General features: G+C 36.4%; 1 protein-coding gene across 2 annotated transcripts in view; it reads left to right on the top strand.

Moving 5' to 3' along the window:
- Positions 1 to 991: 991 nt before the first annotated feature.
- LOC149790745 (tubulin polyglutamylase complex subunit 1-like) overlaps positions 992 to 22934 on the top strand; it is a 34505-nt gene continuing 12562 nt past the window's right edge. Inside the window, exons 1-6 of one of the 2 annotated variants that reach the window (XM_089972796.1) lie at positions 992 to 1121; positions 3098 to 3188; positions 5085 to 5215; positions 8082 to 8108; positions 12865 to 12928; positions 19249 to 19364. In XM_089972796.1, coding sequence (XP_089828922.1) covers positions 1055 to 1121; positions 3098 to 3188; positions 5085 to 5215; positions 8082 to 8108; positions 12865 to 12928; positions 19249 to 19364 — 496 coding nt within the window. In that variant the 5' untranslated portion in view covers positions 992 to 1054. The remainder of the gene's footprint in view (positions 1122 to 3097; positions 3189 to 5084; positions 5216 to 8081; positions 8109 to 12864; positions 12929 to 19248; positions 19365 to 22934) is intronic. The other variant, XM_089972798.1, reaches the window with a different exon arrangement.

Below are 22934 nucleotides of genomic sequence, written 5' to 3'. Positions count from 1 at the left end.
CCCCTTCGAACAATTAATTAGTCCGCTATTGCGGAATTTAACTCGTCGCGCACGCACTATTTGCGCAAGCGACCCTAATCAAATCTTATCATCATCATTCGCGCCATTCTACACAAAATAAAAGATGACCATATAGTTGTTTAACCAGTGAAAGGACAGTTTGTATTGGATGGTGGATGGCGCCTATGTGGTGGAATGGATACAACATGAATGGTATCCAGTTACCAAAGACTTTGTGACATGTCAAATGACCAGCCTGAAAGTAGTCAGGGATCTGGTCGAGGGCATGACCGCAGAGGAAGTCAAAAAGTTACGAGGCTTCATTCAACTTCCGTATGTGAGAGTGGGTAGCTTGAAGGAAGCTCTTGATAATGTGATGAAATCAAAACTGGATAAAGGTGCAGGAAAAATTTAGATCGATGGGCCATCTTGATGTCATTGATATGTTGGTTGCGAGATTTGTAGTCATGTGACTCGTGATGCATACCTCCAGATCCAGGTCAGATTTCAGCAACGACGTAATTTCGTCTCGTCTGTCAGCGGATTAAAGACAGAACGAATGCTATGCGCACGATTTTTGAAAAAATAAACCATATTCCTATCGATTTTATGAAAGGTCGTTCAAGTTTGCTGGGCTGGCTAGTATGCGGCTACCACATTCTGACACCAAATGGTGTCGGCGAATTCCAACTTTTTGATAGGGAATGGACTCTGACCCTACATCCCAACATGATTATCCAAATATCAAAAATGGGGTGACAAGGGTCAGAGGAAAGTCCGAATCGGCCAGCATTCCTACTGCAAACCGGCACATAAAAATTAAAACATCTACACATTTTTCATTAAATATATTAAATACACATTTTACTTAATTCCGACTAATTTATTTAGTTATATATACTTTTAACATTCCTCCTCGTCACCATATTCTTAGAACTAACCCGGGGATTCAGGATATTTATATCGCTTTGCATGGTCGTGTTATTTTTCTAGAAAAGAATTGAACCATTCGGGATTGTGGCGTTATTCCAAGTTGTCGCACAGCATTACTAATATGGCGGAAAAAAGGAAGCCAAGCGCAGCTGATGACATTCAAAAGGAGACTGAGAGGCAGTTTTTAGGTAAAGCGACAAACATTCTCATTACTTAAATAGTGATCCCCCCCCCCAACTGCATACTGCGTTAGAAATCTCAAAATCACCATAGTTACCAAGGAAGCAAATTTGAATGCTATTTTGGGAGAGTTGTGTCTTTTCGAGGTCTCGATCAACTGTTACATATTGAGTCTTTTATCTTTGTAATAACAGTCACACTCATTTTTAGTTTTGGTAAAGTGTTTTTTAGGTGCATGTAAAAGGTGCTATTGGTTCATCCATCATGTGAAATCATAGATGACTTGTAACAAGCTGCAGATGAATGATGATAAAACTGAGGCCATTCTGATCACAACACAAAGACTTTCTTATTCACATCCTTTACCTAAAACAATAAATATCAGCAACGCCAACATTAAATTCACACAATCAGTACGAAACCTAGGTGTTACTCTGGACAGTACTCTCACATTGCATCAACATGTCATGAACATATGCAAGGCTGCATATCTTGAGCTGATACGCATCAGCTCCATTCTCAAATATCTTTCAGTTGATGCCACTAAAACACTTGTGTGTTCATTAATACTTTCGAGACTGGACTATTGTAACTCAATTCTGTCTGGTTCATCTCAATATCTACTCCAGAAACTTCAAAAAGTTCAAAACACAGCTGCTCGGATCATACTTAGAGTACCATGATCAGAGCACACCTCCCCGCTGCTCTGTACCCTACACTGGCTATCCATTCGATCCAGAATCAAACACAAAATTTGTTCTCTGTGCTACATTTCACTGTCGGACTCTAGTCCAACATACATATCTGACCTCACCCATGTGTACACACCAGCAAGATACTTGCGCTCCTCTTCTGACAATCGTATACTCATTATTCCAAGTATGAAAACAAAGTCATATGGACAGCGTTCTTTTGCATACCAGGGCCCAGCAATGTGGAATGAATTGCCCACTGAACTTAGACACAAAGACACAGTGATCCCATTCAAGAGGGCTCTCAAAACTCACTTATTTTGACAGCAAGAACAAACTTAAAGATCTAATAATGTTTCCTACCCGAAATATTCTCAGCATGGTTTTTTTTTATTTTTTTATAAATGTTTTTCTAATTTCATGTTGTTTGTTTTTTATAATAATATTATTGTGTTTCTTATCTTATTGGTGTTGTCTAAAGTTGTAAAACGCTTAGAGCTTCTAAAGATTAGGCGCTAAACAAAGTCCTCATTATTATTATTATTATTATTATCATACTGATCTAAAATCACTATGTTGGCGTTATTAAATTTTTAGAAATCTCTTAAGAAAGTATAGCGGGATCGGGTCTTATTGACTTCGGTCCATCCGTAGTCCTACATGTAAGACCTAAGCGGTGAGTTGACATGGCATCATGTAGTGGCGCATATTAATGCAAGCACACTCTGTTGAAGATGTGTAGATGTCTGAGAAGAAACCTGACAGTGATATACAATCCTTGCTACAACAAAATAAAACGGGTTGACGCTTAAATGATAATGAGTCAGCAAGAAACTTCTAGGCTTGGAACACACTTACCTTAATTGGATGAAAGAGGATACATCACGAATTAAACAACTTTTAGAAAAAAAACTAAAGGAATTTTAAGTAGCAATTCTTTTTTTCTAAAAATGCAGCTACTTGCTTCTATTGAAACCTCTTGAAAACTGCAGATATCTTCTTGTTTAAGATCAAACTTACTGAAGTTGAGATGAATTTTTAAGGTAAAAAAATAAAATGACGTTATTTCATTTGCAGGATGCCTGTAGGCACATATACTTGCTTGTTTTATTGTGTGCATAAAGTAATGGTTTTCATCTTGTACAATATATATATATATATATATATATATATATATATATATATATATATATATATATATATATATATATATATGTAATTTTGGGTGGGAAAGAACGGGAATGCAATGACACTCGTTTTATAAACACTCTTTAGTTCTTGTTTATTTCCAGAACGGTCAGGTGTTGCTGCACTCTATAAGGATGTGTTGGAAAAGATAATTGCCAATAGGCCAGAAGATCCTGTAGCATTTTTAGCAGACTAGTGAGTTTAACAAAGAGTTAAATTGTTTCTGAATTTTGCACTATATTTGATGATCAAAGAAATCGAAAGAACTGTTAAAGATTTAGTTTTCCTTTTATAATATGAGCTAATGAATAAGGAAATTTTATGCAGTGTAATTTAAGATAAATTCAACAGTGTTAATGCCATATGTAATGCCAATGAACCATTTTCTGTTGAAAGTTAACCTACAAAAACCAAACCAAACCAACCATGTCACCAGTCTGCATGCGTTTGAGTCTCGGCTCAGCTAATGTGGGTATGTGAGAAAGCTTGCCCGTAACTTCATATTGGTCAGTTGATCATTTTGGGGACTTCCCAAGTTCTTCCTCCTTGGTCACAGATGGCTGAGTGGTCTAAAGCACTCATAGTTACAGATGACTGTCATCTCACCTCTGTCTGCATGGGTTTGAGTCTTGCTTTTGGCCAGTGTGGGTACATGAGAAAGTTTGCCAGTATCTTCCCATGGGTCAGTGGTTCTTCCTGGGGTTTTCCTGGTTTCTTCCTCCACCAGTTATACTGGCAGCCAAGTATAGCCTATTGCGTGCTGAAAAATGTCATTGAACTCCATGACAACAAGGTTCTTTCTCCAACAAATATACTGGCTGCTGCTTTGCAGATACAGGTGGCACAGTAGAGGACAGTAACTGGGCAGTGTAAGTAGTGTTCTTCCTTATGATGGAAAAATACTTAGTAGTAAATGATTGTTTGGGCAGACTGTATTGGGATACATCAAGAATTTGTGGTGAGGATCCAACTTTACATGAGGCTTTAGTCAGACTGGTAGAAATTATCAATTCCTGGAGAACACTGCTATTATGAAAATAAATATTAAATTCTTTTGAAATCATTCTGCAAGGTGTTCAGCTGATGGACACTTACTGTACTGTTATTTCTGTCCATCTCATAGAAATTGTTTGCAAAATGGATGTGCAGTCATATTGAATTAGTGATCTAGCAAGGGGTGTTTCATTATGTATATGACATACTCTGACATCCATGCTAGCTATAAACAAACAGGCCCTAAATAAGGCTTGGTTACTGTGAGCCATATAATCAGACACCCTAAATGAGTGTTGGTCACTGTGAGGGAAACATGATACTAATGGGAGGGATAATGTGTACTAGTCTGGAAGCAGGTGGAGGAAATATAGAGTGTATATGGGTTTGGCTGGCCAAGATTGGTTGATAATGAAAGTCAGATTTTAGTAAATAGAATCTTTTGAGAGCTTATCCTAGTTGTAACTGAGCAAAAATAGAGACATTGTCTTATTGATGGAATTTCAGTCCTTTAACAGACTTGAGTTTGGAATACTCATTACTGAAATTAGCAGTTTGTGCTGCGGAATTGAAAGCACATGTTTCAAACACACATAGATCTGGAAAATGCTGTACCTCATATGGCACAGAAGCTGTCATCAAGGATGCATCTATACTGAGAGATATATTATTAATCAAGAGCAAACAGAAATTTAAAGTTATTGAATTTTTTTATATATTTGTGTTTGCAAAGGTTTACTATGGGAACTATTTAGGACCCTGAGTCTTGAGAACACTTGTTCAAATAGGGTCACATAATCAAACACACCCTAGGCAATTTCATAAGTATGTGTATTATTCACAATATACCCCATTGGGTTTATTACATTTGCAGTTGGTTCCATACCAGGTTATTAAAACAACTAGTTTATTAAATTTTTATCTTGGCTTGTTTACAAAAATGTCCAGCTCTAAATTAATATTGGGACATATGTCTATTTACGTTTTTGTTTTATTTATTTGAAGCGTACTGATCACTGTATAAGAATGTGTTTATTCAAAGATTGGAGGTATGAGATGTGTTCACTTTACTGGGAGGTCTTTCTTTTTTCTTTATAGTTTTGACTCGGTTGAGGAGAATACAAGCCTTATTCAAAGAGCCGAGCAGATAATGAAAATGACACATCATAGTCGGCCACTGTTCCAAACAAATGTACGCATGGCATATGATCTTTTGAAAAAAAATAAAGGTAAGAACCGTGTAAGTTGCTTAGCAGAAGGTAACATTCACATTTGGAAAGAAGTCTCAACATTGGATCCAAAAGGCAGGTCCAGTAGTTTCAGTTCAAGACTCTAGTAGACACACACATATGGTGGTACTACTTTCAGTGAAACATAGAGAAAGTTGGGCATTTTAAGCAACAACAAACATTACATGTCACAAAACTGAACATGTTAAGAAAGAACTCCTGGATCTGCCTTTGAAGTTGTGACGTTTTCTTGGCAGCATATTTGTCATGATGGCATTAGCATGTGCTTATAGTAGTGGCATAGCAACAACTGCAACTGAGGGGGAGAAAGGGTAGGCCACTGTGGAGTCTATGATTCCCATCCAACAAATTTTTTATATTGTGAGGAAGTCCATAATTAAGCTGGTGGTGGGTGTATTTTGATTCTTGCTATGGTTCTTTCATATAGGGAGACAAAAATAAAACTGTTTACAGTTGCAACAAATGAACAGTGTAAAGATTTTATGATAAAGTTTCTAAAAGTTGTACAGTACTCCCTTGTTATAAGACCATTCATTATAATATTTTGTTTTATAATGTAAATATGGACAAGGGTCTCGGATCATTTTGTATTAGTGAAATATGTTTGTAGTTGGTTTGGTGCTTTAAAGCACAGGTACACAAATAAGTTATTTAGTGCAGAAGCAAATACATAAATTTGTTCTGCCCAAGGACACACCATTGTAACATTTGAATCCACATCCTTTCAGTTCTGAGTCTTGCACAATATCCACTAAGCCAGCCTGGCTCAGATATTTTATACATATACTCATTATAAATTGGTATACTCAATGGCTCTTGTGGATAGTTTTATCATGAGAGTACTGTATGCAGTATACATGTAGTCTTATAATGAGGAGTACTGTGTACTATATAGTCTTATAATGAGGAGTACTGTGTACTATACAGTCTTATAATGAGGAGTGCTGTGTGCATTATATAGACTTATAAAGAGGGAGTCCTGTAGGCATTATATAGATTTTTGTAGGCAAGATAAGGGTTTCTTTAGAATAATTCTTAAGTTCAAGCCAACAATTTGGGCAACATGATAGCTGTCTTGATTGGGTTTGTATATTTCTATAGTCATACACTTTTAGCTTTTAGCATGCTCTTTCAGTAGATAATAAAAGAAGTTAGAGCATCAGGCTATAACAAAGTAGTTTTGACTTTTTGATTCTGTGCGCCATTCAGATTTGATTCGTAATTTTACATCATCCATTTTAACCAAGTATGATCAAACCTGTCTTAACCAGCTGTTGTTGGAGTGAAAATTCTGTGGCTTTTTATTGGAGATCTTATTTACATCAATTTCGTTGACAAGACTTTGAAAACACAGTTGCTTACCTTTCACTCTAGTTGAAAATTAACTTTTTTAATATACTCTTTTAAATTTTGTGGTCGTATATGAACTATAATTAATTCTTTGATGGTTTTTTGTTCCATATATATTTGCAGATCTGCCATTGCAAAATGCACCAGCAGATTTGGGTCTATGCAGTTTATTGGAAGTAATCAGTAGAACAAAGAACATAGACCCAGAGATTCTGATGCATTATGCAAATGCAGATCAGGATCCTTGTATTTAGTTGGACCTAACTTATAAGCAGGTTCATTTGAAATTTTGATTGGTTTTTATGTTGATGCAGTTAATAAACTTCTTTGGTATTTATATTTATGTGTAAGTCAAGTTCAACTGCCAAAACAGTTAGACTCATATCTGCCATTGCATAATACACAGGCAGATCAGGGTCTGTGTTGTTTGCTATAACAAACTGCATATACCCAGATCTCCCTGCACACTATGTTCCAGCAGATTTGGGCAAATGCAGTTTGCCATTGGACTCAACATGAAAGTGTGATTCTAATTTCTTTGATATCTATAATGGTTGGACTTTAAAACTAATTTTGAGTTTCTTGCTTGAAGGTCTGGAGTGGGTGTACCAGTGCTGGTGGTTCTTACACATTTTTACCAGTTTTAAGATGGGAAGAATACCCAATACTCAAGGCTTCCAAAAAGTAAATTTTGATGGTCATGTCTGAGTCTCAAGTTCAAATGGCCAGTTGCTAATTCACCCTGTCGGACATCTATCACACATTTCCCCAAATTGTTCCAAAAAGTTATTTGGTTGATACACTTTTCTAATAAAGTATACACCTTTCAGGAACAAACTATAAGATTGGACAGGTGTGTAAGCCTATTTCCAGTCATATAATGATTGATTTTCTGGAGTACTTTTGGTAACAATAAGGGGAGCTTAGCAGAGTTTCGATTCTGCAAGTGATGGGTTACTTCCCTTACTTAGCACCTCTTTTAACAAGGGGAATTTTTTTTAAAATTCAAAACTCTATCAGTCTTTAGTATATGGACAAACACTTAGCAGTCTTAAACAACACAGTGTTAAACTCTGAACATATACCATCTACATTCACTTAATAGTTGTGTCTAACTGCAAATATCAAAGATCTTGATCTCTCATAGTATAATGCACCTGCAGATCATGGTCTTTGTTGTTTGTTCTACTGACTTGCTCCTAACAAACTGAACAGACGCAGATCTTCTGGCGCATTATGCGACGGCAGGTCTGGGTTTGTGCAGTTTGCAGTTGGACTCATTTTATTAGTGAATATGTGTACGGTATATGAATTCACTGTCATATTTTCTAATTTAAATAAAGGAAAGGAATATACCTCTTTTACCAAATGAACTGGTACACTCGCTTTACATTTACTAATTTTGATACTATAAGTTTATTTGATGCTTACATTCTTGAACTTAATTGAGTTATTAATGGGTCATTTTTTTGACTGAAAGTTTGCTTTTTGACAGTGACAGAGCCTCTGTTGGGGGATGATGGTAATATATTTTTTTAAAAATACATATTTAATTTATAAAATTCTTGACCCAGTGCCACTGTGCCTGCTTTCTAAAAATGACCACTTTTAAGATGACTTAACCTTTCATTGTGTTTTTACAGCTTGGGGAGGAATATCAGTATTTATCTTTTACAGTCGTCCTGTGGGAACCATAAAATGAGTGACCCACATTTTAGTAGGGATCCTTATATTTGCATCTGTTCCAACAGGGCCATTTCAAGTTCTTAAAAACATAAAAATAGAGCATTTGATTGATTTATTAAATTAAAATGAAAAAGAAGATAAAAAATAACTGTCTGCATTCATTGAGAGCTATGTAGATTTATAGAGGTTAGTGTACTGGACTTGTGGTTGGAAAGGTGCAGGTTTGAATCTTGCACAGACCAGACTGGATCAGCCACTGTAGTATGGTTCTGAGCAAGACACTTTTACCGTTTGCCTCAAAACAGTATTATCATTTGCTGTGCCATTAAACACCAATCAGTCAACCAATCAATCAATCAGTCAATCAGTTTGAGCTTTCAGCTTTGATATCTTTTTGCCACCTTTACAAGGTTGGCTATTTACTGTGGCACTGGGTCAACAATTCCATGTTTATGCTGTTATTTCCTTTTTGTTTCGATTTTCAGAGATAAATACCTGTTTTCAGGATTGTAGTGTTTACTCTATCCTTTGGACTAATTAAAATTTCATGCACCCTTTTCTGTGAGAGTGGGCATTTACCTATTACCTAATATCAGGGCATATCATGCACAATATAATCTTTTCTGAGGGCACCTTTTCTATGAGAGTGGGCATTTACAGGTTACCTATCGGGGCATATCATGCACAATATAATCTTTTCTGAGGGCACCTTTTCTGTGAGAGGGGGCAGTTACATATTACCTAATATCAGGGCATATCATGCACAATATAATCTTTTCTGAGGGCACCTTTTCTGTGAGAGTGGGCATTTACAGGTTACCTATCAGGGCATATCATGCACAATATAATCTTTTCTGAGGGCACCTTTTCTATGAGAGTGGGCATTTACAGGTTACCTATCAGGGCATATCATGCACAATATAATCTTTTCTGAGGGCACCTTTTCTATGAGAGGGGGCAGCTATATGCCAGGGTTCCCACACTACCGAGAAATCAGGGAAAAGTCGTGAGAAATGATTTATTTTTCCTGACTGTGAAAAGTCCTTGAATTTCTCAAATATTGATGAAAGTCTGGAAAAACCCTGGCATTTTCCACCAGCACTTGATGCCTGAAACAATCACATAATTGAGTCATAACTAAACTGATCATGAATTAAATTTATTGAGTTTTAACTAGAATATTCGGAGGGTGCAGTATGGATCATTTGGGTGCTTGCAGTAAACATATAAAAAAATTTATTTTCAAAGTCTGCTCGATATCTGTATCTTTCTTTACATGGAAGGTATGAAAACCATGCTAGCATCACAAGAGGCCACCATGGTGGTGGCAATACATAGCCACTTAATGGATGGCCTAGCAAACTTGAAACGTTAGATCAGGTGATACATGCATGAAATCGATATGAAAATTACTTATTTTCTCAATTGCTCCGGTGTCCTAGTGGTTAGAGGATCTGCTTCAGATGCAGGAGGTCATGGGTTCAAACCCTGGCCGAGTCATACCAAAGACTTACAAAAATGTTGCTCATACCAAAGACTTACAGAAATGTTGCTCAGCAATAAGAGGTTAGTGTTAGGACTGGTCGACCTGGTGTCAGGATAATGTGACTGGGTGGGACATCATGCTTCATGTCTGTGACATGATGCCCCAAGTGCTAGATGTCACTATAAACTGTCACACTGCAGACATCATAGCGATATGACTGAACAATTGTTAAAGCTATGTTAAAAATACAAATTTCTCTCTCTTTCTCACACACACACACATACACTTATTTTCTCAGAAATTGTGACTATTATACAGGTCCATAGCGGACCTTGAAAAGCCTTGAAAAATGAATTTGTCCCTCAAGGCCTTGAAAACCTTAAAAATTCAAAATATTCTCTGGATACCTTGAAAATCCTTGATTTTCTTGAAACCGAAAGAAATTAATAAATAATTTTCGTTTTACATATTTAAATAAAAAGGACAAGGGAAAAAACTTTAAAAAACCCCAAAACAAAAAACAATCTCTCGCTAACTTTGTGCCGGAAAGGAAATTTCCACATCTGGCCACAGTGCAGTCATACATTTTGAACATCCGATTGTACGAAGCCCGGATGTAGCCACGGTTTAAATTCGAATCATTTTACACTTTGAAATGTCTCCTTGCCGATTCCAACTTTGGTGGCTACACAAAGAAAAATATCAAGTTTGGATTATGAGAGCTTTGCAAAATGCAAATTATGCCAGAAGGATATTGATTTGAATGCAGTGAGAGAGAGTGCTTTTCGGTCACATGCAGCTGAGAAAAACCAACCCATTACAGCTAATACGGCAAAACAAGAAGCCTTCAGCAGAAACTGTGTAAAGTCTTAATTATGAAATTAGTTCCATCTGGTTCTGTTTTTGGATTAAGTGGAAATAGGACAGAAAATAATTGCAATGAACACGATAAATCTAAAAATATAGAATACAACTAAGCTGACAGAAATAATAATATAATATGAAATAGTTTAAAATATCCATACGCTGTTTTTATAGAAGTGATAAATAAAACAAATTTCTTTATTACTTTTTGTTTGTTTTGTGGGGGTGGGTGAAGAAGAAAAGCAGGTATGTGAAAAGACATTCAGATAATGACAGCTGCTGATGATGACTATGCATTGAAAGCAGAGACTCGTAGGAAAATTTCCTTTATCACAGCATCAAATAGTTTGAGGAAAAGTGTTAAGGACAAAATCACTGAGCTTGGAACTCTTGAAAAACAGATTGATGACAAGCTACAAGAACTGAAAAATTCACTGTAAAATATTTTGGACTTTGTAAATAGTGTATCGTAGACAGAGTAAAATGAACATTGTTCAGTGACTGTACATTATTCTACTGTCCAGATGTAGGATGTTAAGTTGTTGTTGTTGTGGGGTTTGACACCATTTTGCATCATGCGATAGGCTTTACATGGCGGCCAGTATTAATGGTGGAGGAAGAACCCTGGAAAACCCCGAAAAGAACCACAGACCCACGAGAAGCTACTGGCAAGCTTTCTCACATACCAACATTGGCTGAATCCAAGACTTGACCCCACGCAGACGGAGGTGAGATGGCTGTGATCCATAATGGAGAGCGCTTTAGAGCACTCGGCCACTCGGGGCCCCAGGATGTTTAGTAATGGGAATAATATCAATGATCATACTCTTGACTTCATGTTGTATTTTTATAATAAAGTTGCAAGAAATGTTCCTCGTAAGAAGTAATAGTAAGTATTAAGTTGTTTATATAGTTTCATTGATGTATCCTTTAAAATTAATGTAAGAATGCACCTTGAAAATCATGATTTTAAACCTCGAAAAACCTTGAATATTTTGAAAGAAATATGCTACTAACCCTGATTATAATCGTAATGTCTTTAATCTGCTGAAGGACAAGATAAAACTACTGCGTTGATGAAATGTGACCTGGTATTCGCAATTTACACAAATCTAACAACCCATATATTCAAATGTTGTAGAGAACAAAATATTTAAAAAAATTAAATGAAAGTCGTATACTGGTTGTAATAAAAATACAAAAATGAAAGAACACAAAATTTTCCATATTTATATATTTTTAGAACAACTTCTGGAGTTTTGTTGTATCACGTGACTACCACATTGACATGTGCTCTCTGCTCGATAAATCAGACTGGCCAGATTGCTGGTTTTTACAAAAGTATCAGACTTTCATTTAATATAATTGAATTTCTGTACAACAACATTAAAAAGGAGTTTGTTGTTGATATGACATGACTATTGGACTTCTGATGTCATCATTTGAGATTTGTAAAGTCATGTAACTAGTAATGCAAATGGCGAGTACAGGGTTAGGTTTCATCTATGCCATAGTTTTGTCTAGTCTTTCAGCAGATTAAAGACATGATGATTATATACTTGCCATTTCTGAGGGAAAAGTCATTTTCCTATTGTCACCACCCAGACAGGACAGTGTGCCATCTACAGCTGAGTCCTCCTCAGACAGTCAAAAGTTAATATTATTCCAGTCTCTTTTGGCTGGTACTATGAAATTATCATAGGTATACATGCCCGTCAGTGAGACTTGAGTTCATATACCTCAGGTATACATGTCAATCAGTGATACTTGAGTTCATATACCTCAGGTATACATGTCCATCAGTGAGACTTGAGTTCATATACCTCAGATATACATGTCAATCAGTGATACTTGAGTTCATATACCTCAGGTATACATGTCTGTCAGTGAGACTTGAGTTCATATACCTCAGGTATACATGTCAGTCAGTGATACTTGAGTTCATAGATCACAGGTTCATGTAACTAAGGTTCTTTTTAATGCTTGGAATAGCATAGTTAAGGAAAATGTTTGTAACATTGACGTACATCCAAGATGTACGTGCCATTTAATTAAAAAAAATTCTAGTGAAAATATTTAAGTTTTAAGTATCTTATTAGAAAAGTCAGGTAATTATTTGTAGACGTGGATATCTTAAATCTTTACGAAAAATATTTCAGACTTAAAGAAAAATATTGTCATCAGTTGGAAGTAAGTATCTAGGCAACATTTCTAACATGTGTCACATTTTCATTTTTTTCAGCCAGCAAGAAATTGTCAGGGGTCAATGGCACAATGTTTACACAGTTACTTAAGGCTTTGTGTAGGTAAGCAACAGAGGTATTAAAAGTTTATTAGTGTTACACCTCAGGTGTGTGTGTGTGATTTGGATATTTTGCAGTCATATCGCTACTATGTCTGCAGTGTGGCAGTTTATAGTGATGTCTAGCACTGGGAAATCATGTCACAGACATGTAGCATTTTGTCCCACCCAGTCACATTATCCTGACACTAGGGCAACCAGTCCTAACACTAACCTCTTAATGCTGAGTGCCTAGCAAGGCAGCTGTTAGTGTCATGTTTATAAGTCTTTGGTATGATTCAGCTGGGGTTTGAACCCACAAACTCCTGCATCTGAAACAGACACTCGTACCACTAGACCACTGGAATAGTACCTAAGGTAGAAAATAAAAAGGAACTGGTAGGCTTTTGAAACGTTCAAGTGTGTTCAATTTCATTAGTCTGTATTTTTGTATCTGTTTTAAGTCAAGTTATTTTCTTGGTTATCCAAAGAGTAAACTTTAGCATTCTTTGTAGCCGTGGGACATTTGCTAAGTGGAAGGGGTTTTCAGGGCTGTGGCATTCTCTATTCCCCCAACCTACAACTTTTACGCATTTTCCTTTGTTTTCTTCATTACGTATGAAGTATTTCAGGAGTTCTTTCTATTCCACCCACCCTGCTTTGTCACCCAGGCATACTGGAAATGAAAAGTCTTTAGGATTTCTGTCCCACCAAGTTTGTGGTATGAAATTCTATAAGTATTTTGCTTGGTGTGATTTTAGTCTGCCAACTCATATGTTGCAAAAATATATCTATTTTATCTGAGTAATTTATATAAAGGAATGCAACTCAGATTTGATGGTTTAAAAGAAACACTAAATTTTAGTGTTTGCTTCCTCTCCTGTTTTCATAGCTGGTGATGGCAGAAGATTGTCCTTGAAAATTATTGATAAAATGTATTCACTTAATTAATGGATAATGTTATAGTTTTTTTAAAAAGAGATAAAGGTGGTTAAAAGACTATTCAAAAATGTTTATTTGCATTTAATTTCCATTTCATTAGCATTCCATTCACATTTGCATTTTAGCCATCATCTTGTTGTTCATTTGAAGTCTCAGAAATGCATTCAGATTTTTTTCTTTCTCCCTCATATTCTGTATCACAGAGGCATTCCCTTATTTATGAAGCTAACTGTTTCTGGTTATTCAGTGTATTTAAGTGAAAATATGTACCAATTTGTAAACTATGTTACAGTCAACCATGGCTTGAGTGAAATCAGATCATCGGAATCTTGAAGTCTATGTTATTGGTACAAAAAGTTTTCGTGAGTGATAAAAGCTACGTAATCTTGATAGGCAAGGTAAATTTAAGTCGGAGGAAACGTAACAAAATCAACTTTTATAGGTGGGCAAGAAATTGATTGTGAACATACAAACCTTGAAACAGGTACTTTTTCCAGGGAACTGAAAACTGGTACTTTTACCAGAGAAAGGAAAGCTGAAATCAGATTGAATGCAAATGAAATAATAAATGCATTTGGGATAAAAATTGATAGGCTAAATGCAGAACATAGAAAAATCAATGAAAAAATGAAACAACAAAACCTATGTACATTTCATGAATAAAATCAGTTATTGTCAGCTTGCTGCTAAATTTATGTGCCTTTCTGCATGATAATCCAGGATCATTTTTTGTTGTTGTTGTAGGGTTTAATGCCATTTTTCAGCACATGATAGGCTATACATGGTGGCCAGTATTAATGGTGGAGGAAGAACCCGGGAAAACCCCGGAAAGAACCACTGACCCACGAGAAGCTACTGGCAAGCTTTCTCACATACCCACGTTGGCTGAATCCGAGACTCGAACCCACGCAGACAGAGGTGAGATGGCAATGATCCATAATGGAGAGCGCTTTAGACCACTCAGCCACTTGGGGCCCCGATAATCCAGGATCAGCGTTTTTAAATCAGTATAAAATTTTTCACCCGTAACAATTTCTTGTCAAGGATGAAATAAAAACAATCAACACTGATGTGAATTCAATACAGTATGAATGAAAAAGAGAATACAAATATAGAATGATGAATGACAAATGAAGATGAAATGTCTTTTGCATTCTATAGTCATATGGACATTATCATTCTATAGTCAAAGGACATGGTCATTCTATAGTCATATGGACATGGTCATTCTATAGTCATAAGGACATGGTCATTCTATAGTCATGGACATGGTCATTCTATAGTCATAAGAACATTATCATTCTATAGTCATATGGACATTATCATTCTATAGTCATAAGGACATGGTCATTCTATAGTCATATGGACATGGTCATTCTATAGTCATAAGGACATGGTCATTCTATAGTCCTATGGACATTATCATTCTATAGTCATATGGACATGGTCATTATATAGTCGTAAGGACATGGTCATTCTACAGTCGTAAGGACATGGTCGTTCTATAGTCATATGGACATTATCATTCTATAGTCATATGGACATGGTCATTATGTAGTCGTAAGGACATGGTCATTCTGTAGTCATATGGACATTATCATTCTATAGTCATATGGACATGGTCATTATATAGTCGTAAGGACATGGTCATTCTATAGTCGTAAGGACATGGTCATTCTATAGTCATAAGAACATTATCATTCTATAGTCATATGGACATTATCATTCTATAGTCATAAGGACATGGTCATTCTATAGTCGTAAGGACATGGTCATTCTATAGTCATATGGACATTATCATTCTATAGTCATATGGACATGGTCATTATATAGTCGTAAGGACATGGTCATTCTGTAGTCATATGGACATGGTCATTCTATTGTCATATGGACATGGTCATTCTATAGTCATATGGACATGGTCATTATATAGTCGTAAGGACATGGTCATTCTATAGTCATATGGACATGGTCATTATATAGTCGTAAGGACATGGTCATTATATAGTCGTAAGGACATGGTCATTCTATAGTCATATGGACATGGTCATTCTATAGTCATATGGACATGGTCATTCTATAGTCATATGGACATGGTCATTCTATAGTCCTATGGACATTATCATTCTATAGTCCTATGGACATGGTCATTCTATAGTCGTAAGGACATGGTCATTCTATAGTCCTATGGACATGGTCATTCTATAGTCGTAAGGACATGGTCATTCTATAGTCCTATGGACATGGTCATTCTATAGTCCTATGGACATGGTCATTCTATAGTCCTCTGGACATGGTCATTCTATAGTCCTATGGACATGGTCATTCTATAGTTGTAAGGACATGGTCATTCTATAGTCATATGGACATGGTCATTCTATAGTCACATGGACATGGTCATTCTATAGTCATATGGACATGGTCATTCTACAGTCATAAGGACATGGTCATTCTATAGTCATATGGACATGGTCATTGTAGAGTCGCATGGACATGGTCATTCTATAGTCATATGGACATGGTCATTGTAGAGTCGCATGGACATGGTCATTCTATAGTCGTATGGACATGGTCATTGTAGAGTCGCATGGACATGGTCATTCTATAGTCGTATGGACATGGTCATTGTATAGTCGCATGGACATGGTTATTCTATAGTCGTATGGACATGGTCATTGTGTAGTCGTATGGACATGGTCATTGTGTAGTCGTATGGACATGGTCATTCTGTAGTCGTATTCTATAGTCGTATGGACATGGTCATTGTATAGTCTTATGGACATAGTCATTCTATAGTCGTATGGACATGGTCATTGTATAGTCGTATGGACATGGTCATTCTATAGTCGTATGGACATGGTCATTGTATAGTCATATGGACATGGTCATTCTATAGTCATATGGACATGGTCATTCTATAGTCGTAAGGACATGGTCATTCTATAGTCATATGGGCATGGTCATTCTATAGTCGTAAGGACATGATCATTCTATAGTCATATGGGCATGGTCATTCTATAGTTGTAAGGACATGGTCATTGTATAGTCATATGGACATGGTCACTGCAAAGAAAATATAATTCTGTGTGACTTCTATCCCATGTCTGGATATTCCAAGTGTAAGTTTTTTATAATTGAAGATATTGTAAATTTGCCATATATATATATATATATATATATATATCCTGGCTAGACACTGTGTCACAAATAGCCACATCTCATGGTCCAAGTCAGTGCAAGGAAAAATATAAATCAGTGACCTTTATCCATGTGTTGGTTAAACTTTTGAATACATTTTAATTAAAATTTAGTCTGTTATATAACTTGATCTGACAATGTCTCGTTCATAGTCATCCCTTTTTCCTCACAGTCGGGGTCACACAATGGCTAAAGTAAGTCATTTGGCCTGGCTCCAGGCTATCACTTTTTGATCTTTCTCACGTTTACATTCATTAATCAGTTCCATAGCTCAAGGTCAAGGTCATTGATAAGGAAATGCATACAAGATGGGTGTATCATGTGCTGTTTGCTATGCTCTTGTGGACTGCTCCATTGGCCAAAGTGGTTAGAGCATCCACCTCTGATGCAGGAGGTCATGGGTTCGATCCCTAGTTGATTGATACCAAAGACTGATAAAAAATGTGTGCCAGCAGCTGCCTCACTTGTTGCTAATCATTAAGAGGTTAGTGTTAGGACTGGTCGGCCTGGTGTCAGAATAATGTGACAGGGTTGGACATGATGCTATATGTCTGCAGCACGATGCCTCAGTGCTTGTCATCACTATAAACTGCCACACTTCAATCATCATAGCGATATGATTGAAAAATTGTTAAAGCTATGTTAAAAATAATCCAAATCTAAATCCTGTACTCTTGTGTATTTTTATTAATAAGATTCATGAGTTCTATAGTAAAAATTGCCTTTTCCATATATTTTTTGTCTGTGCATCCACCCATCCATTTATATTTTTGATACTAGCTTAGCTCTTCAGACCTTAAACATAATTGGATGCCATTTGGTCAGTTCGTTTCCTTTTGTATGTTGACATGCCTTTTAAATGTTTCATCTTTTCGTGTCCAATTTTGGAAGAATTTTTACCTTTTTTCTATCAGCACTTAATCTCCAATAAAGCAAAGCCTTATATGCAGCACAGCATAGAAACCATTCAACCCATTCTGACGTAACTTGGTTTGTACATTGTCTCATAGGCCTTAACGTGTCTTTATGGGTTTTGTCGCATCAGTTCTATTTTGGATAGAGTTATGGCCCTTGAAAATGAACTTCATATCCTTGCATGTTGCTTGTAAGTGGCATAGTTCAAGCCCAAACCAAAATTGGTGAGAGTGGAAACAGATTGGTGACGGGGAGAACCATATGGCATATTCTACTGAAATTGTGTGTACATGGTGTGTACATTGTGGTGTACCGATTGTTCAAAACTATAACTGTACCAAGGACATATACATGATCCATTTTTTTTGTCTCTAATTGTGTGCAGTTGTGATAAATTACACAAAACTTTGACTCGGGTAGATTGCTGACGATCAAGGATGCAATGAAAAATAAAGAGTGCTCTGTTAGAATTAGGGGTAGGTGTGTAAAAACAAGATCATTGTACATCTATCTGTACATTGTGAATCTTTATTGTACTCACCCAAGTTGTGTTCTAAATCTGTATTAGGCAAAGCTCTCTTCATCTTTCATCCAATATTGGAATTTTGAACACTAGAACAGTGAAAATCCATCTTGTACAGATTCATGTATAATAACCTCTTAATATTATAGTTTTAGTATACATGTGTGTGCATGCATGATGAATATAATTATTTTGCTTTTCAATGAAATTTCATGTATACATTAGATCAGGCATGAACAGCATATGACTGATGGGTCACATATGGCCTGGTGACACATGCTTTGCAGCCTGTGGCTCATGTCCTTACTTTGCACTTGTTTTTTTTTCTTCTTTTTTTTTTATAGACACAAAACTTTTGTAGTTTGACTGGCTTAGTTCCAAGCAAGATTGATTCTGGTCTGTGTAAATGTTTAAGTTGCACACCCTTGTATTAGACAGACGGTATTAATTATGTGACAAAAGGAATTTTCTTTAGCAAGTTTGTATATAAAGCCATGTTAGGTTTGTATATAAAGCCATGTTAAGTTTGTGTATAAAGTCATGTCAAGAGCTGTGAAGTTTTATAAGATAATGGATACTGGCAAAAATGTGTTTTAGTGATAATGTGACCAATGAATATTTATACATGATGTAATCCACATATTCAGATAAAGAGAACAAGAGGAAGTTAGAGATGGAGAGAGAGATGGTTAGATAGATGGAAGGATGAGTAGACAGGTGTATGAATGGATGGTAAATTAATGAATGAAATACTTTTCTGTTTGAAGGGATATTCCATCAGTAGTAACGCAGAAACTGATGCAGAAGTTCGAATGTCATTCCCATGAGGCCATTCCTTTTGATGTGTTCAGGTCAGGGGTATTCACATGCTGTGTTCTTCAAGGTGACATATATTCATATCTGTTGTGTTCTTTTCATAAGCCTTGAGAGTCACTACTATTCATTCCATTGAAACCTAGTAATCTGTACTCAGCAGGCACTTAAAAATTATTTTGATTTAAAGAAAATGAATTTCTTGCATGCCTTAAAAGAACAATTAAAATTTAAAATTTCCAGATTTATGATCATTTAGACTTTAATATTGGTACGCCCAATTGCCATGAATATAAAGACTTGTTGGGTTCTGCAGAAAGGGTAAATCTGACCCTCCATTTTATAATCTTTGTATTAATCCTCAGTGAGCTGTTAATCCACATTAAGTTGTTAATCCTCATTAAGTTGTTAATCCTCATTAAGTTGTTAATCCTCATTAAGATGTTAATCCTCAGTGAGCTGTTAATCCTCATTAAGTTGTTAATCCTTATTAAGTTGTATCAATTTTCAAGGTAGTGGTCAATCAGATAATGAATTTATGGGCTAACATACACATAGCTATAGGCCAAAAGTTAATCATCACATGACCATACCACATTGGCTTTATGCAGGTACTCCAAGTGAACTGTATCAAAGACCCTTCTCATGTTGCGATGGTTCATTGGCACATCTTGCATGGTTCTAATGGCTGGGATTTCCACATTGTATCTGAGTTTACATTTCTCAGACTGCTTCCATGTTTTGTGTATTTGCTTGAATTTTGCACTCCATATTTATTAAGACATTTTTTGATACAAATATATATGCGTAAGGATGACTTCATATGATTTTCACTTTTTTATTTTATATCATATAAACATTGTTCTTCATAAATAATTTATACAAAATTCTGTCAAGATCAAATTTTTCTTGTTTTGGGAGCATTCAGTAGAACAAACATTATTGACCCTGACCTGCAGGCACGTTATGCTATGGCAGATCAGGATCTTAGTGATTTGCAGTTTGACTCAACTTATAAGCTAGTATATACATTGTTGAATCACATTTCTCAAACTCAAAAGATTGATCTAGGATAGAATGTGTCATTTGACATGGTTATGCTGTATTGTCATACATCATTACCATCACATGACAGAGTTTACTTGTAGTAATTGTAGGCCTCATGAATGAGATAAAATTTGTGGATAACATTTTATTTTTCTTCTGATAAAAGGGCCCCGAGTGGCTGAGTGGTCTGATGCGCTCACCATTACGGATCACTGCCATCTCACCTCTGTCTGAATGAGTTCAAGTCTCAGGCTCAGCTAACGTTGGTACATGAGAAAGCCTGCCAGTAGCTTCTCGTGGGTTGATGGTTCTTCCCGGGGTTTTCCCGGGTTCTTCCTCCACCAATTATACTGGCCGCTATGTATAGCCTATCTTGTGCTGAAAAATGGCGTTAAACCCTACAACAACTACAACTTCTGATAAAACCATGCTATCACATAATTTGTGACTGTTGTTGTTGTTGTTGTTGGTTTTAATGCCATTTTTCAGCACAAGATAGGCTATACATGGTGGCCAGTATAAATGGTGGAGGAAGAACCTGGGAAAACCATGGAAAGAACCACAGACCCATGAGAAGCTACTGGCAAGCTTTCTCACATACCCACATTGGCCGAATCTGAGACCCGAACCCACGCAGACAGGTGAGATGGCAGCAATTTGCAAGGGTGAGTGCTTTAGACTACTCAGCCACTCAGCCCCATAATTTGTGACCAAAAATGTTGCTAGCTTTTTTTTACTTGCACTTTTGATACTATTATGCTTGTGATACTAGTATACCCACATGCTCTCTCTATTACATTCTTTCTCCTTCAATTTCAATAAACCTGACAGGACTGACAGGACTTCAGCTGGAAGTACCAGGTCAATTTCAGTAAACCTGACAGGACTAACATGACATCAGCTGGAGTTACCAGGTCAATTTCAATAAACCTGACAGGGCTAACATGACATAGGCTAGAAGTACCAGGTCAATTTCAATAAACCCGACAAGGCTAACATGACATCAGCTGGAGTTACCAGGTCAATTTCAATAAAACTGACAGGACTAACTTGACATCAACTGGATGTACCAGGTCAATTTCAATAAACCTGACAGGGCTAACGTGACATAAGCTAGAAGTACCAGGTCAATTTCAATAAACCTTACAGGACTAACATGACATCAGCTTGAAGTACCAGGTCAATTTCAATAAAACTGACAGGGCTAACGTGACATCACCTGGATGTACCAGGTCAATTTCAATAAAACTGACAGGGCTAACATGACATCAGCTGGAAGTACCAGGTCAATTTCAATAAACCTAACAGGACTAACATGACATCAGCTGGAAGTACCATGTCAATTTCAATAAAACTGACAGGGCTAACATGACATCAGCTGGAAGTACCAGGTCAATTTCAATAAACCTAACAGGGCTAACATGACATAAGCTAGAAGTACCAGGTCAATTTCAATAAACCTGACAGGACTAACATGACATCAGCTGGAAGTACCATGTCAATTTCAATAAACCTGACAGGACTAACATGACATCAACTGGATGTACCAGGTCAATTTCAATAAACCTGACAGGGCTAACATGACATCAGCTGGAAGTACCAGGTCCATTTCAATAAACCTGACAGGACTAATGTGACATCAACTGGATGTACCAGGTCGATTTCAATAAACCTGACAGGGCTAACATGACATCAGCTGGAAGTACCAGGTCCATTTCAATAAACCTGACAGGACTAATGTGACATCAACTGGATGTACCAGGTCAATTTCAATAAAACTGACAGGGCTAACATGACATCACCTGGATGTACCAGGTCAATTTCAATAAACCTGACAGGGCTAACGTGACATCAACTGAAAATACCAGGTCAATTTCAATAAAACTGACAGGACTATCATGACATCAACTGGATGTACCAGCTACACATCACAGTGCAGCACTGTCTATACAGTTATAATGAATATAGTGCTGAGTAAATATTGTTAGTTTATTAGATTCCTCTTACTTTGAAATAAGTAATGTCATTTTTTAATAGTCTTCACCGTTTCATTGGCCATTTGTATTTTGTAGTGTGATATATTGTTGACAAATTAGGAAGATGCAATAATATTACAGCAACCTGATATTATCATCATTTCGTAATATATTTCCCATACTTTATCTTTTAAGTTTAATATTTATTTTGCATTGTAATATTAAGAAGCCATATTTCATGCTTGATTTTCATTTAGTTGGTGTGGTGGCTTAATTCTTAGTATGTTGGACATGTCACCAGGTGGATGTGAGTTTAAGTCCTACTGGGATCAGGCTGGGTCAGCAACCAATGTGTTTCTCAGGACATGGCACTTTGTCTTGGCATGTTGTCTTGGCATGATATTATTTTCATGAGCTGATGTAACATTAACAGCAGACAAATATTAATTTTCATATTTTTCTGTCAGAACTGATGTTGAGTGCTTGAGGAAGTTTAGAGGTCACTGGATGGCGCTGTTTGTGCATATATATTGTTACTGTTTATTTTTGTAAATGTTGGTTGTGTATTTATTTTGAAAAAAAAGCATAAATTCAGTTACTTTGTTTCTTCTTTTTTT

The sequence above is a fragment of the Sinohyriopsis cumingii genome, chromosome 10 (genome assembly GCF_028554795.1).
Source record: "Sinohyriopsis cumingii isolate HCF-2022 chromosome 10, ASM2855479v2, whole genome shotgun sequence".
NCBI lineage: Eukaryota > Metazoa > Mollusca > Bivalvia > Unionida > Unionidae > Sinohyriopsis > Sinohyriopsis cumingii.
The sequence above is the reverse complement of the archived record's forward strand: the minus strand, read 5'-3'. Positions and strand labels throughout refer to the sequence as shown.